At 39.7% G+C, this 25,985-nt stretch overlaps 1 protein-coding gene across 2 annotated transcripts in view; it reads right to left on the bottom strand.

The window, feature by feature from the left end:
* Positions 1 to 1,954: 1,954 nt before the first annotated feature.
* Positions 1,955 to 25,985, bottom strand: part of EPM2A (EPM2A glucan phosphatase, laforin) — a 43,717-nt gene continuing 19,686 nt past the window's right edge. For both annotated transcript variants that reach the window (XM_075748475.1, XM_075748476.1), the window contains exons 3-4: positions 7,309 to 7,550; positions 1,955 to 4,278 (exon numbers count right to left, since the gene is read on the bottom strand). In XM_075748475.1, the coding sequence (XP_075604590.1) occupies positions 3,998 to 4,278; positions 7,309 to 7,550 (523 nt within the window). In that variant the 3' untranslated portion in view covers positions 1,955 to 3,997. The remainder of the gene's footprint in view (positions 4,279 to 7,308; positions 7,551 to 25,985) is intronic.

The raw sequence follows: 25,985 nt of genomic DNA, 5'->3' as shown, positions 1-25,985 counted from the left end.
GTGTGGCAAGGTTTTGGTAGTGGGGGGGCTACAGGGATGGCTTCTGTGAGAAGCTGCTAGAAGCTTCCCCTGTGTCTGATAGAGCCAATGCCAGCCGGCTCCAAGACAGACCCACTGCTGGCCAAGGCCAAGCCAATCAGCGCCTCTGTGATAACATATTTAAGAAAGAGAAAAACCAGTTAGAGAGCGCTTTTGCAGCCAGAGAGAGGAGTGAGAAGATGTAAGAACATCTGCAGACACCAAGGTCAGTGCAGAAGGAGGGGGAGGAGGTGCTCCAGGTGCCGGAGCAAGATTCCCCTGCAGCACATGGTGAAGACCATGGTGAAGCAGGCTGTCCCCCTGCAGCCCATGGAGGGAGGGTGAGGGGGTGTAGAGATTCCACCTGCAGCCCATGGAGGACCCCATGCCGGAGCAGGTGGAGGCACCTGAAGGAGGCTGTGGCCCTGTGGGAAGCCCACACTGGAGCAAGCTCCTGGCAGGGCCTGTGGACCCGTGGAGAGAGGAGCCCAGGCCAGAGCAGGTTTGCTGGCAGGACTCGTGACCCCGTGGGGGACCCACGCTGGAGCAGTTTGCTCCTGAAGGTCTGCACCCCATGGAAGAGACCCACGCTGGAGCAGTTCATGAAGGACTGTAGCCCATGGGAGAGACTCATTTTGGACAAGGTCGTGAAGGACTGTCTCCCGTGAGAGGGACCCCACGCTGGAGCAGGGGAACGATGAGTGGAGTCCTCCCCCTGAGGACAAAGAAGCGGCAGAAACACCACGTGAGGAACTGACCGTAACCCCCACTCCCCGTCCCCCTGTGCCGCTGAGGGGGGCGGAGGTTGAAGCCGGGAGTGAAGTTGAGCCTGGGAAGATGGGAGGGGTGGGGGGAGGTGTTTTAAGATTTGGTTTTATTTCTCATTCCTCTACTCTGTTTTGCCTAGTAATAAATTAGATGAATTCCCTCTCTAAGTTCAGTCTGTTTTGCTCGTGATGATAATTAGTGAATGATCTCTCCCTGTCCTTATCTCAACCCATAAGCTTTTCGTTGTACTTTTTCTCCTCTGTCTAATGAAAGAGGGGAGTGATAGAGCTGCTCTGGTGGGCACCTGGCCCTCAGCCAGGGTCAACCCACCACAACAATGAATTAACAGTCCCTTCTAGGGCTTCCTTGAATGTGTGGCTTCTGTAGCATTTGAATTCCTGCCCTACAAATGAAGCACCACTCTGCTTCCATTGCCCATAAAATCAGAATTAGGAAATAGCTGATACAGCACAGCTATACTTACTTAGTCGTATACCTACTTGTTTGTGCCATGCTATGCACTGTTCAGTCCCAAAAGCCCTAAAAAAGAAATATAGTGAGCTGTGAAACAAGGACCAAAACCACAAGTACTTGTCCCAACACATATTACAAGTTGCATCTGATGGAAAGGACTGGCTGTTGGGAATCCTTGGAAACACACTTTAAGCTTGAGGTTTCAAATCTATCTCCACAGAAATGTAAAACTCATTTGAGTTCTACTCTCCACTTCTTATGCCATCCTCCTCAGCGCTTGATTTTGAGAGGCACACAATGGCAAAAGCTCACAATTTTTACTTTAAACTCAGTCAAAATGCAGTAACTCCTGAGTGCTCCTGGATGCCCAGCTGTAGCTCTGCATGTTCACACAAGAGACCGAGGCACTGACACACTCCCTCTCCTCTCTGCATCAGGCTAGGGGAAACAATCCCTTTTTTTTTTTTTTGGTTTTTGGAGATACCAGAGGTACTGTATCACCCACGTATCTTTGCTGTGCTGCTTTTTTGAGATTTCCTTCTCAACAGCCTATCAAAACTGACACAGCATAGCAGGCAAGAAATGGCCTGTTACCATTAAAGTGGCTGGTCCCACCCCTATATAGAAATATCAGCGATGACCCTTTTTGCTATATATGAAATTGGGAGCCAGACACAGATGACAAGATGGGCTGTTAGAATTGTTATTATGCTTTTATTTAGTAGAGAACTTTTCTCATCCATTTTCTAAACAGGCAGTGTTATTTCAAAGCAAAAAATGAGAAACAAAGTCATAATCAAGATCACACATGTAGAATAACTTAAATAAATAAACATTTTTCCTTTTGAAGATGATTGAAGTATGGAATAAATAAAATGTATTATATTATTCTGGACATTCTCCATAAACAGTTCATATCTAATAGTTTCTCCATTAAGTATTCAGATAATCCATGTGTACCAGCTACACTACTCTGGTTCTTTAGAGGGACAAGTTGGCTGGAAAAAAAGAGATTTCACTGAAGACCAAATCTATAGAAATTAGGTTTCTTAATGTTTATGCATCCTTAATTCTCTGTTCCTTAGGAATTGCTTTCTCTCCCTTCTGTCTTGGACTTAACCTACAGCAAATTGGTTTTACCTGAGCAGGGCTGGAAGGTGTTGGTGCCACTGCTTAGTTTAACTGAGGGACTAAGCAGCACTGGAAAACATTAGGGATCATCCACAAAGCCAACATTAGCCTACTGAGGCCAACCTCCTGAGAAACTCTCCTCAGAGTTGCTCTTTGTTCCTATACAGGAATGTATTCACTTCACTTGGCTAAATCTAGCATCTGTGAACATCCACACACTGCTCGTGCAAGGAGGAGAGACTTTCACGGTAGTGGAGAAATTCATTTAGGTCAATAACATGGAGGCTGTGGTGTCGGTCATGCCCAGAGGCTTATCACACAGCTTCTATACATCCTATTTTAGCCCAGCGGTTATTGCTTAGATTGACTTGGCACCTAGGGAGCCCACTGTACAGCACTGCATTGACCAGAAAAGCAAAATGTATCTTTGACTTAGAGATCTCACAGCCTAGGATAATGTAATAAATAGTAGTTCTTCCCTGCAACAGAGTAAGACTACAGTAAGCAGAGCTATTTCCTCTCTCCATGTCACACCCCAGCATAACCTCAATGTCACAAAAGAATATAGCTATAACTCATAATATTTAATATTAATTAGGTAAAGAGAGCAAATTTTATTTCACTGCATTAGACATCAGCTTTTTGTTTAAGAAACTGAGTTGAAAACTCATTCCATGAATTGTCATTGCTGTGGATGCAGCCAACAAACTTCTTGTTTACCTTACATCTTCTTCCCTCAAATGAGGATACTTCATTTATAAATTAACTTCAGAATGAAAATTTGCAGCCATACTCAGAGGTAGAATCTATCCTTTCTTACTCTGGACAGCTATAACTGTGTCTCAAAATAAAAGTAAAAAATATCACAGAAAGTATTCTTTTCAAGGCCAAGAGGATCAACTTTAAATTAACAATACCAAGAAAAGGAAACCCTAACAAAAAAACCACTTGGTCAAAATGACAAAAAGATTGATTATTAAATCAGCAGTTTATCTCTGGTTAGTAAAAATGCTAAACTTCTTATTGGAGTCCAAATTCACTGTTATGCTGAATATGGATGAACATATATTGAAAACTCAGTTTCCTCCTGGTGTCTCTCATTAATGCCATTTGTCTACAAAATTACTAGAAACCACTTCAATAATGTACACTCCAGCTAAAATAACTGAGCAGCTTTGATGACAATCAGCTCCATCCTAACCTGAACCTCAATCCAGTCAACCTTTGTATCTGTTTTTCTGACAATGCCTTCTCTTTCTTGTTACTGAAATCTTGCCAACTCTCACTATTTCACACCACATCTTATTTAGTGTCTACCCTAAAACCTCAGTTCCTGTAGGCAAGTAGTTAAAAGAAAATCTTAGTTTCCCTTTGCGGAGTTTCTAGGTCTCATACTTGCAGCAAAACGCTTGAAAACTTGAATCATATCAGCTTAAAGAAAGCAAATAAAAACCCCCTCAAAGGCACTTTTTAAACAAAGTTCTCATGACTGTTATGACAAGCTTATAATCTGAAAAAGAGAGGCAGGTGTCTGACTCATGATTTCTAAGTCCTTGGGGTTCAAACGTAGGATTCCTCTTCACCTTCCTTTTCCTCTCCTGCTTTTCTACTCTTGCACTTTGCATGAGGAACGAAGATGCCCAAATTTCTGGTAGAAGTCATCTTCAGCACGATTCAGAGCTTCCTCGTCAATGTAGACAGCTGGTCTCCGGGAAGCCAAAAAGTACTGCACTTTCCGCAGGCTCCATCCCATCACGTACTTCAGCCAGCCACTGACAGCAGCTGTAGACCTGCCAACACCAGCGTTGCAATGAACGTAGACAGTGTGTCCATTCTCCAGTAGCCCGTGCAAGAGGCAGACAGCTTGTGGCAACATCTGTATTCTTCCTAAGGTTCAAAACAAGGTACGCTCATTTGCATTTGAGAAAGCTAGGTTCGTGGTTGAGATTATGTCTGTACGGCCTGATGCACTGTGAATCACAATGGCAAACCTGACATATTTGGGGGGTGGGATGGGTGTTTGTTTGGTTTGTTTTGGTTTTTTTCAAATGACCTTCTACCCTAACCTTTGTTTCTTCTGGCAACATAGAGTCGTATCACACAAAATCTGTAAAATGCCCCAAGTCCTTTCTAAATATACATTCTGATTAATACTGAATGTGTGTGGCATATTCGTTTTCACGGGGACTGAGATAAGGCAGAAAATTACATCAAACAGTACATTTTACATATAGCATTAACATTAGCAAGCCAAAAGTGCAATGTTTTTTAGTACCAGAGGTTTGTGAAATTCCCTATGTACTGTTGCTTTCCAAAACATTGTAATTAAGTCCATTATGTCAACAATAAGGGAGGGAGGGAGAGCAGAAGAGTATTTTCCTGTACAACTTAATAATGTTATGATTTAATCGTGTACTAAGCATATGGCTAAACAACACAGAACAGTCTTTCTGATTCCCAAAGGGATGACTATACCATATTTCCTGATGCCTTTCTCCCTGTTACCTTGGGAACTGAAGCTGCAAACATCAGAGCCTAACCTTTCCTCATGGCACATATGAGCACTGACATTAAGCCCTTTCAAATCCCTGTTTTAAGGTCTCCTGTCTTCCCTGATGTCCTATTACCGATATGACAGTTCTCCATTTGTAGCAGCAGTATTTCACTCTAGTGAAAACACTCTCTTCTGCTGGTAGGCTACTCACTTGAAAACATGCACACTTTCTAACCTACTGGTTGGAAGCAAGATTTTGAACTGAGTGTTCCGATGGAGAAATTAAAAAGAGTAATAATTTATGTTACAACATCAGATGCTATGGGTATTCTCAATTAATTACAAATAAGTATATACATTACTCAATGAAGATTTATCAGATCAGGATACTATAGTTAAAGAAAAATGTTTTGTTGGGGGAAGGGAACAGCAGGGACAGACATATAGCATTTTCTCTCCATTTTTAACCAGCAAGGATGACAAGCTGTCCTGCTGTGCAAGCTTGCAGGGACCACAGTCCCTGTGGATGAGTCCATGTGGGAGCAGGACACCCCAAAGTATCTGTGGCCATGGATAAGTCCACACCAGATCAGGTACATCTTGAAGCGTCTGTGGCCATGGTTATGTCTGTACCACAGAAGGGATTGTGTCCCAAGCATAAGTCCATGCTGCAGCAGGTACACCTTGAAGCATCAGTAGCTGTGTGTGAGGTCATGCTGGAGCACCTCAAAGCGCGTGGCCATGGATAAGCCCACAACAGAGCAGGTACCCTTGGAGGAACTGCAGCCATAGGTAAGGCCATGTTGGAGCAGGTTTACTTCTGAAGGGACTGTGGCTGTGGGTAAGGCCACACTGGAACAGGTATATCTCTGAAGGCATTGTGGCCCATGGAGAAGGCCATGCTGGAACAGGTGCACCTCAAAGTGACTGTGGCTGCAGATAAGTCTACGCTGCAGCAGGTATACCGCTGGAGAGACTGCGGCTCACAGATAAGGCTCCACTTGGAGCAGGTACACCCCTAAGGGACTGCAGTCTGTGGATAAGTCCAAGCTGGAGCAGGTGCAAGGGGAGGAGTTCATTGCAATGTTAAACCCGATGGTCTGGTCCAAAGGGACCAGAGGTGGAGACTGCAATGGAAATACTTTTAATTTGTTGTAACCCAGGATCTGAGTTGCATGTTATAGGAATTACTGTAGCAGAAATCACCTGAACCAATGGAGGACAAGACTTACAAGAAGCAGTGCAAGAGCAGCAGTGACCCGAACTGAGCTGGCTTTGGTGTCCAGTGACTCCACGCATCACACCACCTCTCCTGTCCTGAGTGACCACCATAACAGACGAGGTCCAAAGTCATGGACTAAATGAACTCAATTGACATTTTACATACATTTCACAGGGGTGGTCCATAGACTAAGGGAATTATATCTGTGCATTATATCAAATGATGGGAAGGGTAGTGGTGGTAATGAGGATGTATTGGATACTGTGGGACCCAAGCATGACATAAATGGTACAGAATATGGGCTGGAAAATGTGCTGGTTTTGGCTGGGACAGAGTTAATTTTCTTTATAGTAGCTAGCATGGGGCTGTTTTTGATTTGTGCTGGAAACAGTGTTGATAATACAGAGAAGTTTTCATTATTGCTGAGCAGTGCTTACACAGAGCCAAGGCCTTTTCTGCTTCTCACCCCACCCCACCAGTGAGGAGGCTGGGGGTACACAAGAGGTTGGGAGGGGACACAGCCAGGACAGCTGACCCCAACTGACCAAAGGGATATTCCACACCACGCATACAAAAGCTGGGGGAAGAAGCAGGAAGGGGGAGACATTTGAAGCGATGGCGTTTGTCTTCCCAAGTGACCGTTACGTGTGACGGAGCCCTGCTTTCCGGGAGATGGCTGAACACCTGCCTGCCCATGGGCAGTGGGGAATGAATCCCTTGGTTTGCTTTGCTTGTGCACGTAGCTTTTGCTTTACTTATTACACTGTCTTTATCTCAACCCACAAGTTTTCTCTCTTTTATCCTTCTGATTCTCTCCCCCATCTCACCGGGGTGGGACTGAGTAAGCAGTTGGGTGGTGCTTAGTTGCTGGCTGGGGTTAAACCACAACATCCACCTACACAACATATTTTCATTATACTGGCTGAATTCAAGCTGAAAGCAAAAACTGTCAATGTCACATGGCTTTAAACTCAAATACATGTATACTGCCAGACACAAAGTACTTTAGATGGCGTCTCAGCCTACAAGAAAATATGAGAAATTTGTTAGAGACAACATACACAGAAATTACACCTTGCATGTTAGCTATATTTTTACGCAAAATTTACGCAGAAAAAAACAGCAGTCATGAAAGTGACAGATTAGTAACTCAAAGGGTTTGTTACTATTAATTTAGCTGCATGAACAGTTTGAACATTACCTTCAGTGCTCATGTCTGGGGTTGGCATCCAGACATAGGCCAGACCTTCCTCTTTATACAGTTTCATGAGGATTTCAGGGCTCATGGGTTCTGGGTAGCGGTTGCAGCCCCAGGAATTCTGTACAATGTCCCATTCGGTCTGGAAGTTCATCACAGCTGTAACACCCAGCTCATGCTTCAACTTGACCGTGACATGCTCCAGCTGCCGAGGGCAACTTCCCAGCCAGATGTTTGGCAGAATCCTAGCATTGAGAAAACATTGCAGTGGGATTGATTAAAATACCTTAACAAAGAAACTGCCAAGTTCAGCGGCGGTTCTAGCTCCAAACCTGCTTAGCATCATCACACGAACACTGCTCAGAGCAGCCTTTTCATGTCATGCGGTAAGCAGCTTCCTGTTTCATTACGGTTGAGATGGTAATGTTTGATGCTGGGGATCAAGTTGCTAACCTACCACAAAGAGCTAGACAGTCTGAGAAAAAATTCAGAGCATAATTAGTAGCACAGGTCTCCAAGGCATTCGTCATTAAGCTTGCAGTAGAAGCTTACTAACATCACAGATTAGAATAAGAACACTCTGAAGATTCATGCAATTTGCACAAAAAAAAAGAAAAAATCTCTGAAAGATTCATATGATCCAGATCTGAATTACTTTAGTAATAAGTCAAATGCATAGACCTCTTACAGCTTTGTAGCTACCATTATAACGAGGAAAGTAGACAGGAAAAAAAAAAAAAAAACCAAAACCAAATGACTTAAACTACTCTTCTGTGAGGAAACTATAAAATGAATGAGTAATTTTCTTCTCACTTTTCTCTGCTCTTGTGGAGTCAGGTGGGAACCAAACGCAGAATTACAATACTTGTTTAGCTTCCCTCGAGGCCTAAAGAACCAGAAATTTTGCAAGAAATCACAATAGATATGTGTATGGTGGATAAATATTCATATTTCTGGTATTTATCTAAATCAAACTTCAAAACCTCTATGGTTTTCCTATTGTTAATTATCATAAACCTACTGCAAGCCTCAATACATTTTGACATAAATACAAATGGAATATTAAAAGATTTGGTTTTAAATGAGGATTTTTAATCTGCACATGCAATTAAACTGATGGTACTTACAATGGATTATTTACATGCAGAAATTATTAGTGATCTACTTTAAATTTTTTTGTTTTCATAAAATTCTATTTTGAACATGTAATCCGCAAACCACACAAAATATCCCTACAGTTGAACATACAACTTTGCACATTATTAACTGCCAAAAAAATGAGGCCAATCTAAAATAAAAGCAAGATCCTCAAAAATAAAATGTCTGCCATGCATATCTTATGGTCTTTTCCAATTTTAATCTCAGAGACAGGTAAGAGAAGTTTTGTGTTTATTCAGGAGCAGTTAGTCATAAAAATAGCTCTTAAATAATCAAGCAGGTATTTCCATTCTACTATCACAGTAATAAGTGCTTACTAGCCTTTAATTAAGACCTGTAATTGACAGAAAAGAAAGAAGTTCTAAGACACAGGCTTTAGAATCCTTAAGCTACAAATTAAATTAATTTATTATGAAATTAAATTAATTTATTACGAAATATCAATACTCAGTGGACTCCACGGCAACGTGAAGGAAATCCAGTAAAGGACAACAATTGTGTATTATCGTTATGTCCATGGCACATTCCCACATGCTGGTACAGGAAGGGAGCTTCACAAAATTGCCCAAAATCTTACATAACCAGCTAGAGCGTTCCCACTGACCACAGGGGTTAGCAAAGGTCCACTGCAACAATTGCTTCGCTGCCCCGCTTCCCGCGTGCCGGCCCCACAGCAAACCCAGTCCTAACCTGAAAGCGTGAGCCCTCTCAGGCTTCTGCCCCAGGAACCCGCCGCGATGATTACAGCATTTCAAGGTGGCGAATGCAACTTAAAGTCATGAATGGTTGGAGATAAGCAATTCCCACAAAGCCCCATAGCAGGGAAAGGAAAATGGCAATATCACTAATACCTTGTGACAATATGAGGATATTCTTTCAAGAGCAAGAAAATTAGTAGCCTTCCTTCAAAGGCTTTCCTGGAGACTCATACATATGCAATTCTCTTGATATTTTGGGGAAATTCTAATACAATAAGTTACCTTGACAGGAGAGCAAAAGTATGCTTTCTAGCATTTGATTGAATCAGGAGTGACTAAAGCATTCCTAAGATAAATTAAATTCTGGGTAGTACTCTTGCTTACAGATAAATCAATGCTTTATAATTTTTTCCCCAATAATTATTTAGTGGGCAAACATCACAGCTGCAAAACCACTGGGACATGTGTTTATTCTGTTCTTGCAGCCTAAAGGGTCTTGTCTATGTATTGCACAATAATAATTGCATTCACCGAACAAATCTGATGGGTTTACCAAGTTTTTAATCACTGTCTTTCCCTGTAATTAACCAAACTAGTGGTGGCATTCAGAGAATGACCAAAACAATGTACTTAGGACAGCCAATTCTTGTGAATTATTTTTTCTGATCAGGACCTAGAGTTTGGCCTTTGAGAGGAGCAAGAGGCAGCCTTGACCTTCATCTTTGAGCCCCTTATTTACCCACCTCCAAATGACTGTAAAGTCTTGGTCTTTCTGGACAAGGCTTAACCACTCTTTTACCAGGAAAACAGTCCATGCAGAAAACAGTACTGCAGAGCTATCCTATCGGCTAATTTATGCAAAAGTTCTGGGATAATCCTACTGCATAATACCTGTATTTCCATTTGGCTTTTTCTGGTTCATACCTTGACTTTGTCTTATATCAGAAGGAAAGAATGAAACGGTCAGTGCAGTTTTGAGTACAGAGATTCAAGAGTTTAGCAGCTATATTTTACATACAGATTTTTCATAGCCCTGTTGAGGGCTTAATTACACTGAGGACCAGGGAAACGTACATATTAAAGCAAGAAAGTGGTGATTTCATTTTTACATCTTTCCTTAATAATATGACTTTTAGTTTTCCTTTTCCAATGTGGCCTTTTTTCTTTAAGTTGCCACTGCACTTCAGTGGGTAACTAGATTTTAACCACCAGAGTATTTGGCATGGGAAAGAGACCTCTTCTGCTCTCCTCTCTCAACTGTCATGTAATGGTGCTCTGAGCTCTCTGACAGCTGCTGCTTTCCAGCTCACATGTGGCTGTTTTCCAGCAGCAGATAAAGTGATCTCTACGTACAGTTCAAAAAAACATTTAGGCATTATGTGTGACCGATAAACCTATAATCTGTTCAGTCATTAACCTTTGCATATTTCCCAAATATCACAACAGGGTGGTGTTTTAACAAAATCCTACTTAGTATTCTGTTTTAATATAAAAATGGTACTTTGTCATTGTATCTGTTAATTCCCTATGTTACTAAGGGTAACAAACCATGCTTGGTCTCAGAAGACATGGTCAATTCAGTCAGTTTCTCGATGAAGAAATCACCTAGAGTAACATCAAAAATATTCAGCTAACTTCAGATTAAGACTTGTAGATTGTCTAAAAGCCCTTTCTTTAAAGATAATTACTGTAAAGTTACTTTCAGACTGCCCTACATTCAGTTCTCCATCAGTAATATGTCGATAACATTTACCTACCTTGAGGGGACTTTGGGGGATTAAATGAATGAATAAACGTGAGAAGCTTGAATTTGTGGCAACAAGGACTAAATGTTAGGCAGGCGTCTGCTCAATTGACTTGACTTACAGAGCCCAGACTGAAGGTTGACATGTTAAAAACCTGCCTTTTGACTTGTAAACTGAGAAAACCAACAACGATTTATCACTACCAGGCAATAAATATGCAACACCCTGAAATCACTTGTACGGTTATTTTCCAGCTGTCATCACACTTAAATTATTTTTAATGATGCAAATATATATTGCACTTGGTTGCTTCCCCCTAGGACCCTGCACAGCCTAGATTAAATTATAACAATTCACTACGAATGCATCTGAAACAACAAATGCATTTTGTTTAATCAATGCATATGCAAATAGTCTTCCCATCCTTAAAGGAGTAAATGAGTCTGAGGCAATGAAAGATTAGCATTCTGATACTTTCTTTTAATGGTGCAGACTGTAATTTTCAGGCTAAAGGAAATGTCCCCCAAGAGCGACGCACTGTACCTTTCAATCTCAGACCTCCACAGAGAGTACAAAACCAGCCGAGCAACTGTAGCTGTAGGGATCTGATTCACAGCGAGGGTGACCTGCCCTAGGGGAAGATACAGTGTTTGGTGAAACACTGGAATGGGTTGCCCAGAGAGGTGGTAGATGCCCCATCCCTGGAAACATTCAAGGTCAGGTTGGATGGGGGTCTGAGCAACCTGTTCTAGTTGAAGATGTCCCTGCCCTTTGCAGGGTGGGGGGTTGTACTAGATCACCTTTAAAGGTCCCTTCCAACCTAAACTATTCTATGATTCTATGATACCCGGTTATTGCACCAGGCTGTCAACTTCTCCTCCATGCCATAGATGTCTACGGTGCTTCTTGAGCAGCTCCCATGTTACTTTTGTTGATAATGGTTTAAGGCAAATGGGCATCAAATTCAAATTTCCTTAAAATGCTGAGCTATGGACAGGGATGACTCAGGTACTGTTTCCAGATTCACTCAATCATCAGTGTACTAGAAGCAGGCATGCTACAATCCTTTCTAAAATCAGTCAACCCTTCTAAGGAGCGACAGTTCTTACAGAAAAGGGTAGGATTCAAGCCATTGGGAAACATGTTTCATCAGAACATCTATCAGACACAGTATTTCAGATCTCCTTTTATCCCTATAGTTGCCAGCTTTAATCAACAAAGAGGACCTTGCCAAACTAAGGAAAAATATTAAGGTATTTTTCATTGCTTATTGGCAACAGATCCATCAACCATGCCATTTGTTTATATCAGTAATAATTTTGACCAAGGTCCAGCGTATTATTTGAAATGAAAAGTGATGGATTCATAATTCAGCACCAGGTCAAGATGTAGCCTGATGTTAAAGCTTGCAATTCACTTCACTAGACTTCCTGAGATCCCATCTGATGACAGCAAGATGAGCGCTAATATATACATATAACAAGACACAGCAATTTAGCTAAAAAAAAAAAAAAAACCCCAAACAAAATAATGATTAAATCAGCTGCATCCTCCCTTAAGGCTTTTATTTCCTAAAGTTGTAGCGTGCAACTACAGATACATGTAACTTGCAGCAAAACTTATTTTGCATTCTCAGAAGAGCAACATATATAATTCAGTCAATTCACCCCCAGCGTTTTTTTGATGCTGGTATGCACACCGCATGTTTTCTGTACTGATGTAGTGCTATTACCCTGACATCACTAGAAGCAAGCAGCCCAAGGGGAATGTAGGCCTGAAGTACAACTCAGTTAGAGATGGTTTTGCAGCACTGTAACTACTGGAGACTGCTTCCAAGTACAGTGCATTTCTATTTGTTCCCTGATGACACTGCAGTAGGAACTGGTTCAGATTTTTTTTATAAGGTGGATTTTTTAATGGAAAATGATGATCTGCCTGAACCAAAAACTTGCATTAAAACTTCCTGCACTTAACCAAATTTAAACTAGTTCAAAGACCAAATGTCTGATGAGAAATAAAGGGAATCCGAGAGATGGCAGCAAAAAATTCCTACCTCTCTCTCCTCTGACACAAAAGAGATATCCCGAAGTATTGCTTTGGGCATATTCTAAATGAGAACATAGGAAATCCAGCAGCTGTAGCTCTTTCATTTTTTCTCTACCCTCTGCCTTGTGACAAGGCACATCACTTTAAATGGTGATACCACTGGATTGTGATGACCCAGAACTATCATCCTGCACGTGCTCTTTCTTTTGCCATTGGCATCCTTTTAACAACATATAGCAGCTGATTCTTAGGTACACGCATGTCTCTTCTGGGCCTGCCTTGTTCTTTTCTTCTGAACCTGTGACAGTGAAAATACTAAGAGCACTTGCTAGAAATCAGATGAAGTTCCTGTACCTTTGTCAGAGCAATCTAGAAACATTACTTAGATTGCTATCTAATGTCCTGAAATGCAATTACAATCAGAGAAAGATTTTCAAATTACCAAATTCTGCTCTCCAGTGGAAGATCTGAACACTTTCAAATATTGCTTGATATGTAGAAAGCACACTGATGACTATCCTTGCCTTCAGAAATATTTTCCTAATGTCCAAGATGAACAGCACAGTCACAGGTCACAGTGACTTCTTTTCTCCACAATGGACACAAAGAATATATTATTCCTTTCCACTCTGCAAAATCCACTTACCTATCTGAAAATTACTAACACACACACACACACACACACAGCGCCTTGTATTCTTCACACAAACACACACACACGCTTGCTTGTCAGATATGCAAAGCATTTGATGCTGCTTGTTTGTCTTTGGACTATTTGGTCAACATATTTCTTAAGATGTTATGCCCCATACTGGAAAGAGGTCTCACCATTCCTGAGCAGAACTGAAGTTACTCCTTGTGCCTCAAAGGCTATATCCCTATTTATAGTTCCCTGATTGTCCTTTTACAGCATGACACTGTTGACCTATATTCAACATGGAATTCTGTTTGTAAGTTAAGGTCTCTCACAAGAGACAAGCCTACTCAAGGAGACAGTAAAATCTGCCCAAAACAGAATTATTTAAGATTTTATTAGTTACAACCCCCAGTGGTATCAAATAAAACTAAATGAATATGCAGCAAAAGAGCAGATGAAATTCACAGTTGATGAATGCATCTCAGTAATACATCTTGCAACAAATAATCTCAGCCACTCACACACATCACTGGGTTTTAAGTTAACAATAATCAATTAGAAAGGGAAACAGTACATGCTTGCAGTGATGCCTAGTGAAAGTGTTGCTTTATAGAGAGGTCAAAGTGGTAATATTAGCCTGTACATAGAACTGAACTGAAAATAACAGAAAATTTATAGTAACCTTCTAAAAATCAATGATCCCATTCTATGCATTCCAACTTTGAACTTTCTATTAACTATTTTATTGTATTAGAAAAGATACAGAAAAATGAAACCATTCAAAATACAGGAGTTGCCAGCTATTTCTTGTGTAAATACTTTAATATGAGGGCAGACTAAGAATTTAGTATATTTAAGAGGGAATTGGATGACTACTTAAAGATAAAATATATGGGAAGGGCAAATCAACTGGCCCTATCAACATAAAAGAGGTAAAGAATCTCAACTTGCATATAATTTCACCTATAAAGCAACTACTAAGAGATGAGGAAAATGGCAGGGTTTTTTAACATTTTTTTTTTATTCTTGCATCTTCCTCCAAACTACTGACAACATAGGCACATATCAAAACAGAGGACTCCCTGGTTTAGTCTTGTACAATAATTCTCTTTAAATAAAGGACAGAGAAATCTCTCAGTAAAATGCCTCCTTACCAATGAAATAATAATGTACAACTGAGGGGTTACAAGACTGACATTTCATTGCACACTGCACAGGGAAGTGGATAAATGGCTGTGGTCTTAATCCTTTCTCTTGCTGACTTACTGATAAAGTGTCCTTGCAGAAGACAAGCTGACAGAGGCTTTGTGATGAGAGGCTTGACTTAGGTAGGATTGACTGAACACAGTCTGATGCACTCAACTGCCCAGCACGCAGACAAGCACTACTGGGCCACAGTAGGAGAGCAAGGTTTGATGATACTATGGTCTAACTCACAGAACACCGAGATCTAATAGTCAGGCTTAATAAGGTCACACTTATCAATGAAGATGGATTAAATGGCCATAACCTTAGCAGAATTCATCAGAGAAAAGCACTGATTAATGATAAAACTATATCCTACCAAAAATGACACAGCTGCAGATCTTGTAAAAACTGCTTATATTTTTGAACAAAAAATTACTTTAACCTAAATGCCAAATGTAGAAGGAGCACAAGTCTTCACTTCTAAATTTGTCCAGCTTTACTGCTTAAAGAGTGCAATTGATTGCGAAGTCAAGAATTCTACCTCAGGGCTTTAAATGAGGAGAATTAAAGAGACTACAATATAATTCCAAGGTGGGTTTTTTTTTCTTTTTCTTCTCATTTGGCACTGTGATGAAAAGTAATTAAGCTCTGGCAAATTTTCTTCTTAGATGTAATTTGGACTACTTATCTAGCCTCTCACATGGGAGCAGACTTGGCAAGTAAAAAGAAACACCTGCTTTTATCACTTTAGAACAACACTTTGTCAGCTTAGCAATATGCAAAGTTTCTTCAAGCCCTTGAATTCTGAGTGTTATGTTGAATAGTATCTTATTTATTCCATGTTCACAAATTTATGCATGAATGTGGCATCAAACTACCTCATTTGCTGATATGTAGAGCAAATAAGCCATTAAGATTTGACCTCAAGCTGACAATGCGCTAAAATGAAAACATGCAAGAATAATACCAAACCAGTAACTGAAATGTAAGGTTACACAGACATTCAGCTACAAAGCAGTTCCAGTAGTACAGCGCCTTCAGGCTCTGCTGTCTTAGGAGGAGATTTTCATAGCATCAGCTTGAAGGCACACAAGGGCTCTGTTGTCCCCTTGTCACCCACCAACTGCATTTACAGCAGGTGGTATGGTGGACGACTCAGGTTGTGAAACAAGGAACAACCATGCTAACACCTAAGCATAGCAAAGCTCTCCTTGTTCATAACCTTCTGGTGGATTCTGACTCTGGGGAGGCCTGTAGGCTATGTCTACTTCCTGGATTGTCCTAGCTTTGAATGCACCACGGATAGAGGATAAGAAGGACTCACATGAGTAAAGTCAAACACATAAAAGAACTTTAGTCTAGATGGATCCATAAAGCTTTCTGTCTATGGCCCATTTTCCCCTTCCACAGCAACCTCAAACATTCCCTTACAAGGAGCATAAGAGCTTTATTAGAAAAAACTCACAAAAACATCTCATAACGACAGTTGCAGAGATCAAGGGCATTTCTAACATCCTATATCCTGCCACAGCAGGGAATATATTTGATGAAAACACCTAGACAACTGGGAAGTAAACCACATCCCACACTGCAAAAATGACAATAATACTGGGATAAATAAGCACTATGCTTGCAATAGCACTAGGCTTGAGAGTTACAAAATAATCATTCTATTTTCTTCAGTACTGGTAGATCGTCATCAGGAGGAATGGGAAGAAGGAAGAGGAACATCTGGAGAGCCCAGCAGAGTACCAGAACAATCAGAGATCTAGAAGACAATTTTTCAGAGAAAAATCTGAAAGAATTGAGGGTTAACATCAAAATGAAAATACTAACATGTTCCAACCTTAAATACTCTGTGCTTCTGTGAAAAAAAGATAGGAGTTTCCAAGCATATAAGAGATGGCTATAAAGGGGCAGAATACTAATTTGTTCTGCAAGTCTGCTGTGGACAAGAAGAAATGAACTTAAATTGCAGCTAGGGAGACTTAAGTCGAGATTAGGAAAGTTTTTTAATTGTAGGAATAGTGAGGTAATTGAATGGAAGAGTAACAGGGCTGTAGATTCTCATCACTGAGATGAGATATTTAAGATCAGGCTTTTTGAGGTCTCTTTGAGCCTATGATCTATGATAGTATAATCATAAACTTTAATTTCCATCTCTGGGATCACTACCTATATTAATTTATCAAGCTCCATCTTGAAACAATTTAGGTTCCTTGTCCTCCCTGCCCTATTTGAAAGGTCATGCCAGAATTCAGACATCATTCCTTTCATGTCAGAAACCTTCTTCTAATTTACACTCTGAATTCATTCAGAAGCAATTAATATCCATTTGATCTTAAAGCAGGTTCAATTTCAATAATTCTTCTCCTCCCTTGTACTAATTCCTGGATGTCTTTTACAAATAGTAATATATCCTGTTTCTCAGTCTTCATTTAACTATGCTGTCTACCTCAGACACTAGAAGTAGTCAAGCTATGGTAGCACAGAGCTCCTTGCAAGCCTATTTATTTTGCTCCAACTCCAGTGTCATGAAAGCTACACAGCCTGTGGAAAATGTCCTCATTCATTCCAAGTTAGCTCAAGTATCTCTGCTTTTCACTGCAGTTTGTAATGCAGGCATGCATATCTTACATCGGGGAATCCCTGACATAGAAACAAAAAAGAATGTAACATCATTTTGTATTTTAAATGGATTTGCAAACCCAAATTTGCTATTCCCATTTCTCCCATGATACAAAGAGTTCTCCTAAAAAGAAACCTTAGGGATTCTTGTTTGTGGGATATGTCCTGACCACAAAGTTCCTGTGAAGAAGGCAACACAGAAGAGGCAGTGTATCCCCATTAACAGGGATTGCACCATTACCTCAAAGGTCATGTACAGATAGATGAGATAAACTGCCCTGATACAGCTGATCTCTCTCATGCCAGGACTAGAACATGTTGCAGACTTGTCTCCCTTGGGACATGGAAGTGCAAAAGGGATTGTAAACAATCTCTGTTCTTCTGTCACAATAACAGATCAAATGATATCTAACTTTGTCTCTAGGCTACGTGGGCATGCTCCGATAAATTCAATGGAATTGCTCTCATTAAGCTTGCAGTACATTTGAATCTATGCAGGGAAAAAAACACACTATAAACTCTTCTCCCCTCTCATTCACCTCACCCCATTACAAATCTTAAAGCCAATGAATTTATACCTTATACATTTTTAATAATCTGTTTTATCTATATTCTAGAAATTATCTAACATAACTTGTTCACACAAAACTTTATGTACATGACCAAAACTAAACTGTGGAAGATAAAATTTTATCTTCTCTGTATTCAAAGCGAAATATTTTATGTCACATTTCACTAAATATTTCTACTGTGAAGATAAGAAAGTAATCATTCATATGTACACCTATACCTTGTAGGACAAGGTGTCCAGATCTAGCCTTAGAGAACTTCATCAGACTTTATTTTCAGACATACAAATGAAGTTTCTACTGATGCCTAAGGAGCACACTGCATGCAACAGAAAGCAGGATTTGCCTTTGTAGGGAATGACTGTTCTCGTACTTTCATTTGTATAAACATTGTCTGAATCTAAGGATGTGCCAATTGCAAAAATACAGCCCGAGAAGAGAATCAGATTCCAAGACTTGTACTGAACAACCTGGAAAGGACTCCTCTGTTGGCTTGTCAGCATTAATACCTAAATGCTCCAATTATAGAATCTTGTCTCATGCAACCATGGTTGCCAATGGTTACTTCCTACATATGTCTCCGTTAGGTTGCCAGCATTCCCATTTGTTTTGAATTAGAACAAATACTCGGAAACACAAGAACAACAGGCTGGTAAACTAAGCCAGATCGTAATGAGCCATGAATCTCTTGGCATTAGGAATGAGAATTTCTAACATTAATGCTTAGCAATGGGAACGATGCCACTGCTGGCACCTTTAAGTTAAAGCATCTTAACAAAATTGACTTAAAGCTCTACAGATGAACTTTAAGTTAGTGACCGAGAAGTTTCAGGAATCATTGGTAAAAATATTTTTTGTCTTCTTTCAGAGTATATTTATTGGCAGCTGCTTAGAAATCTAGACTTTGAAAATAATAAATGATAAACCCACTTTTCAAAATGCAGCTTTTCAGATCCAATGGAAATGCTTTCCAATGCTTCAGAAACAAGCACATGTTCATTAAAATTACATAATTGCAAAGGATAGTGTATTGAAAGGTGGTCTTGCGATCCACATGGCAGCATATGCACTTGTAGAGAAGACTAGAATCCCCTCAGAACTGCAACAGTCAGAGGAAGAAGCACGTCCATCCCTTGTAGTACCATCCAAATACAACAGTCCTGACGGGTTCTGTATCAGTCCGTGTTCATTCCAGTTAAGATACTTATCCAGAACTTCTAAACCCACATCAGTTCATTTATATTGATTTTAAAGAGGGACAGATGCATTCTAGAGTACCACAGACTGGGCAACGTCATCTTAGAAATACTGAGAAAAACTGAATCAATGCATCACCACAGTCAGCTATATAAATATCTAAAAGAATGTGTTCCTACAACAAAGTCAAATCAAAGGGACAACAGCTGCTTGGTGCTACCATAATAAAATTGTCAGAAAACTTCATTTTAGCTAACAATACCTGGTTACTAGATTATAAACATAAAATTAATAACCTTGGCGGATGAATTGCCAACCTCAAAGGTTGAGGCTGCGACTGTAATGGAGAGGCCCCAGAAGGACCCGTGTAAATCTTTTTAACACAAAACTGCAAAGTACAGTGGGATCTCTTGAAGAAGTGTTGGATGTCAAAAGGGGAAAAAAATCATTTTACTTAAATGTTATGAACTAAAAATGCTGCAGTTTTTATTGGAGCCCAAAGACTGACAAGAATTACCAAGGGTTGCAACTGCCTTTATTTTTCACATTTCTTTCTTTTTCTAGCACTTCCATTCAAATACCACTTGCTTGGAAATTGGAATTGCAGGTATTTGAATAAATGTATTAAAGTCATCTACTGTTACTAAAGTTTATGTAAATGTGTTTACATTCTTGGCTGAAGCTTGACTTTGTAAATTTGTAAAACATTACTCATACTGCAGAGCCTTATTATCTAGACGCCAAATATGTTTGAGAAGAAGCTTTTTCCTCCTTTCATCTCACTAGATTGAAAGAACTCAGTATTACAGGAATCTGAGCAATTCAGTCTTCTGCAGTGACAGCACTAGTTAATGCTGTGTTTAGGAGTGGCAGCCTTCAAGATGGCAGCCGGACTGCAGAAAGAGGGAACGCTAAGGAAATTATTTATTAGGGAAGCTGCATATCCTTCTTATCAGACCTTCACCTTGGGAAAGTGAAGGCACTGGATATAACTGTTCTGACGAGTTTTGAAAAGACAGTCCTGGAGAAGCCAGATAAACTAATAAAATACTTAAGAAAAAAGTCTCTAGAAGCCCACCAACATCCACACATACATACTAACACCTGACATACGTACTAACACCTCACGTACGTACTAACACCTAGCATCCAGCCCCTGATCTGAAAGAGCAAGCCATGGAGAGTCTTGCTGCTGGCTCATGGCTGATGAATGGACTTCCTGCATGAATGCTACCACCTTATTCCTCCTGCTCCTCACTCAATTACTTTAAATACTTTAAATTATAAGTAGGTAGGTAGGTAGGAAGGAAGGAAGGAAGGAAAAGCTTCTATTTCATTATTAATCTTATTTATATTCTACATTTTCTTGTCTCTGTATTAAAATTGAAATGCATATTTCCTCCTTTTCCTCTTCTGGCATGCTTAAAATCATCTTTTCTATTATTAGGGTTTTTACATCAAAGAAAAAAGACATTTCATTTAAACTTACAGACCATGGTGTCTATTGAACCAATAAAGAGGAAATCCATATTTCTTATAACTTGGCAATGTCTATGACATTTGACTCAATTTTTATCATAGTTCACAAGAGGACATATATTAAGCTTCTGAACAATAGCAGGGATTATGTACCTGACTCCCTGAAATTAAATTTCCCAAAGTACAAGCATTAAAGTAGGGAACAAGTGATTTTTGGTTCAGCCTCTTAATATGTTCCTTGGGAAGACAAACACAGTCCCTTTCTCTGTTTTGATGTTTTTTTTCTTGCAAAGAAAAAATTATATATGGGAAAATACAGTAGCAATTTGATAATCTCTATTGACTCTTGGGAAATAAAATACTTATGTTTCTGAGACAAACTGTAAAGAAACTAGAGCTACATTCAAGTTTCCTTTCTAATAAATCTTTTTTTATCCTTTAAATAGGATTCCCCATATTTTTATATAGAGTAGCTTTTTTAAAATTATCTTGTAAATATCTATGGCATTTAAGCATGAAAACTTTCATTTATATCTCTGAGCATTTATAAAAATGATTGAAGATAGAGGTAGAAATCATAACTTAATAGCTTCAGCTTGCTACTGTTTTAAATGAAGTATCTGTTACACTTTCCCCCTTTCATTTGAGTTGAAACAACTATGTCATTGTTTATTTCAGATTTTTCAGACTTGCAGGTTACCTGTTTCAGAAATACAGTATACACTGAGCAAGCAAACACCAAACCAGCCGCTGCCACCTTTCACATTTGGGGACTGAAAACTCATTTTGAGGCTTTTTGTCTGTAGGAGTCAGCAGCAGGCTGGCTGGGCTAACCTGCCCTAGGAGCTGTGCCTGCGAAAATCCACGGGAAGGGTAGGCAGAGCAAGTCTCCCCTGCAAGCACAAGTCCCTGGTTCAACAGTTTCACCAGCTGCAAATTATGGAGTTCTCTTAGTGAAGTTCTTCCGATAACAACAATCTATTTGAATTTGCTCCCTCCCAGTAAACTAAATAGTAATAAGGTTGAGTACACAATCTCTGCTTTTGAAAAAAAAGGTGCTGCTATCTTTAGACAAACCATATTAAGAAATGCCAGGGATTACAGGGCACCTAATAAATGCATGTAAAAGCTATCAGGAAATAAATAACTGTGAGACAAATGGAACATCATCTTTGGTGAAAGAGCAATGCTGCCTCTTCCCCGTCATCCTGGCTGTGAGCTAAATTGCCCAGATTTCACAATCTCAGTCAATTTCGTTCACAGTCAGCAATGCCAGCAAATTGCTTTCCAATGGAGATAGAACTTTACTCTCTTGCTGACAGCCTGAATGTTAAAGAGCAAAGAGGCAGGAAAAAGGGCTGAAGACCTCCAGAAGAAATACAGACAAGAGACAGCGAGGCACAGTAAAACAGAAAGATAAATTAGAAGCAACAATAGTTTTTGCTCCCCAACAGTGATACCCCACATAAAATTCATATTTACTAGACTATCAACATTTGTCTTTTATATCCTACAGAGAAAAACAGAACAAATAAGTATGTTTACTCCTCAAGGTTTTTTCACAGAGGGTTTCCAGTCTTCATTTTGGTTTTTCCTCCCAGACTGACACAAAACTGTAGGTTTTTCTTAAGAAGCAAGGAAATCATTTTGTGCAGCGACACATCTAAAGAGCAGCAGTGGATTTAAGCAAATATTTTCCATTACCAGCCAGCTGATGAAAGGCATTCATCTTCCCATCAACAGCCAGTCTGCTTGCTGCCATTTTATTAACGAAATATTCATTCCTGAACAATCACCCCTCTAAATAAATAATTCTCAATCAAATGCCCATTCCAAATGCTACATATGTATGGCAGAATGGTAGAGAAAAATTCAGAAAAACCTCCAGATAAAACTCACAACACGATCCAGACAACATTCTAAGCTTCCCTTTACCTTGTGTCCAGCTGCTCACTCCCTGTTTAGAAACCACTTGGTTAAATTACTAGCTCTTTTGAGTTGAACCCTCATTTCAGGTTTTCTTTTGAAGCACCTTGCAAACCACAAGCTCCTGGTCTGTGAATACAAGCCAATTGCTTCCACGAAGCAGCAGCCAATCTCTGCAGTTTTCTCTCCCTCCGCCATCACACAACACTCGGTCCAACTCAGCTATGCACGTCCTACCAGGTTTTTAAAAAGATTTAAAAAAACTTGTAAAATTTGCCAAATCGACCGAGCTGACTAGAAGCATGTTGAGCCATGCTCAATGTACTTTATATGTATAATTTATACACATAAATTATTTGGCTTCCAGAGGAATGACACTTCTAACAATTGCCGCCCTGCAGAGCTTTGTGCCGATGTGGTGCCACGAGCACCGGGGCTCTTGCTGTGGCCCCGTTCCTCCTCCTGCTGCCACACACACGCCGACGCTCCAGCAGTGCCACCGCACAGACCCCACAAAGCCCAGCCCAGCGACAGACAAAATGATATTAACCTCTGAGGTGAAAGTACATAAGGAGCTTTGTCGCTGCAAAAGCTCTCTTTTGCCTCAGGGGGCATTACCGTTTAGGGCTTCTAGCAATCCTCAGGAAGTTTTTGCATACTCATACCACTTCCCTAGCCATCAAAGTTTAGGGAAGCCAAGTGGTTCTTCCTCGGCCGAGCCGCAGGGCAGTCTGAAGGGCCCTGACATTACTTCTGAGTATGATTCAGAACGTGATTAGGAAAAACCAACTCTTTTGCATGTGTAACATCTAAAAGATTTATCTTTCTTTGCAGGGATAAGGAATGGAAAGAACTTCACAACTCCTCTCTCCTTCATGAGGAGTGTAACAGAGTTAAGAAAAAGGCAGCAAACAAGATGTAATGAAGGTGCTGTGGATGCCATCACTTTCTAGTACAGAAGAGTGCTAGGCATTACTTTAGGTGATTCAGTAACTCCTGAACTGTGAAAATATTCTGGGTTTCATTAGAAATACATTGGTTACTGGTTTTCATCAAAAGTGAAATCCACATATCTGTGTGATTTGCCCTTATTTGCTATCAATAATTACTTTAATTGCTCTATAACCTAAAGCAATGTAAAAATCCACATTAAATTACTCATAAAATGTTATGCTGTTTAGACTACATATATGAACTGTTCAAAATTATTAATTTATCAATAATGCTGACAACATACATTGTGGCTTAATAGAAAGAGGAGAAAACACTTGCAAAAGCTGGTGAATATTAATGATGCCTGCCATTTGAAAAATTGCTGACATAAAAATATTAATAGTTCACAAGTTTACTAGTTTTCAGTCCCATTTGCTGCCAAAATCATTCCCTCCCCCAATTTTACCATATTTACAGAGACTATTTACCATTCATCAGCCATTACTTCAGCAGTGCCATCCCAATGTAGTCAGTATTTTGTATCCCTCAGCCACTACAGTACGCAACAAAACCGACAGCATGCCGGCTAGTAGCCACTCATCAGATTTAACAGACCAGTCACTGTAGGTAGAAGTAATACTGGGAATTCAAACACTGATGGCAGTCACACAAAAATCTTTTATCTAAAAGCTCCATGACTTTTCCTCTCGCAAAATTTACATCATTTGTTTAAATGCCAGATTTTGCTTGTTACTATGGCACTCACAAGAAATGCGGTTAGAAATGAGATCCAGGAGTTCCTATTTCAAGCTCCTTTCGAGCGCTGAGGTGGCAGGCCATGGCGAGGGAACCAGAGCTGGGCTGACAACAGCTATTTCCCAATGCTCAGGAAAACAAAACGTGAGAAGTGATTTTCCTCTATCCAGTTCATCCACAGTATTACAATGGTACTACAGTTTGTGACTGCGCTGCTGGCACATCCTAACTGTATTCCCGTACACAGTTCATGGCACTGGGATGTGCCGCTAACTCTCCAATAGATTGGCTTAGGTTATCCCAGCCGGGCGCCATCCTGCCCATGCAAAATCACAAAACTTGGAAAAGCAGAATCAGTTTTCAAGTTTTTAGCCATTGTTAGGGAGGGCACAGTGTGGGGAGTTCACGAAAGGAGAAACTTTTTGTTTGGATAGGCAACAAATGTGGAAGAAAAATGCATTTCCTACCCAATACAGAGATACATCCAAATTAAATAAATGTAAACAAATAAGGACTTTAAAAATGGATGGAATTCTGACCTCATAATGTTTGTCTTCTCATTCTTGCTCCTATTTCCTCACACTCCCTCTTAATTTTCAATAACAAATAAAAAAATGCTTAAAAATCACTTCTTACACTGATTTGAAACTCATTTTCTTCGCAACAGAGACTAATAAAAGCATGTCACAGCTCCAGTTGAGGGTGATACAGAAAAAAAATCAAGATATACAAGGGACAACAAAGTAGAATTAATATTTAAACCATTCTATAAAAGATGATTCCCATTCGTAAGTAAACAATGGATCTCATTTAGACTAGTTTAAGACTATAGCTCAGTGTAATAAAACAAAATTCAAATGAGCGGTCAAATTTCCTAGTTTATGGGATAAACATATCACAAAATGTGGCTTAGAATATTTTCATTATTTATTGTATAAAATGGCTGGCTAACTTTACAGTTAGAGCCCCAAGCACTGAAATCAAAGGCCAAACTCCTATTGATGTTAAGTATTTTTAATCAGGATTACTTTATTAGAATAAAATTGAAAACTTCTGTTCCAGAGCTCATTATTTCTTATTCTTTTCTCTAATATTGTTACCACAAGTATTCTTTAGGCACAGGGGACCGCTAGCTCTCAGCTTTCAATGTTAATTATGGTAACCTCTGTAGACATCATCACCCCTTCTCTTAATTCATAATGTAGGCATAAAGTATCATTTCAGCTTTCTGCTACAGTAGTATAGTTCACTGCACTCTAGTGGTTTTTTTGAGATATCTTCCTCTTTAAAGCTTTTTTTATAATTCAGTAATAATAAAAATTACTTCAGGATTACACTTAAAACAGAAGCATATTTTATTTTGTGAATGAATTAAAACTGCTAAATCAGAAAAGAAGTTAAAGAGTAAAAATAAATAAAAGCCCTCTCTCTTGTATTCTTTCCAGTTGCATAATTCAAAGGTAATTCTGACTTCATATTGAACGGAGATGGACATTATTCATTAATATAGGATAGGGATGGGATACAAGATCAAGATGAAGACACCTAGCTCTGGTTATCTACAAACGGGTGTCTTCAGGCAGAGCAATGCTCGATGCATTGCGTAAGTACAGCTTACCACTGACATCTGAGACAGCCTATAGCATCTGGAACATCTGGATGGGGCTCACAGATACGGCCAACAAGCTACAAAAAAACATGTTTCTGTAGTGCAGCAGCT

This window comes from Balearica regulorum, chromosome 3 (genome assembly GCF_011004875.1).
Source record: "Balearica regulorum gibbericeps isolate bBalReg1 chromosome 3, bBalReg1.pri, whole genome shotgun sequence".
Lineage (NCBI taxonomy): Eukaryota > Metazoa > Chordata > Aves > Gruiformes > Gruidae > Balearica > Balearica regulorum.
Note: the sequence above shows the minus strand (reverse complement) of the source record. Positions and strands in the feature narration are given on the sequence as shown.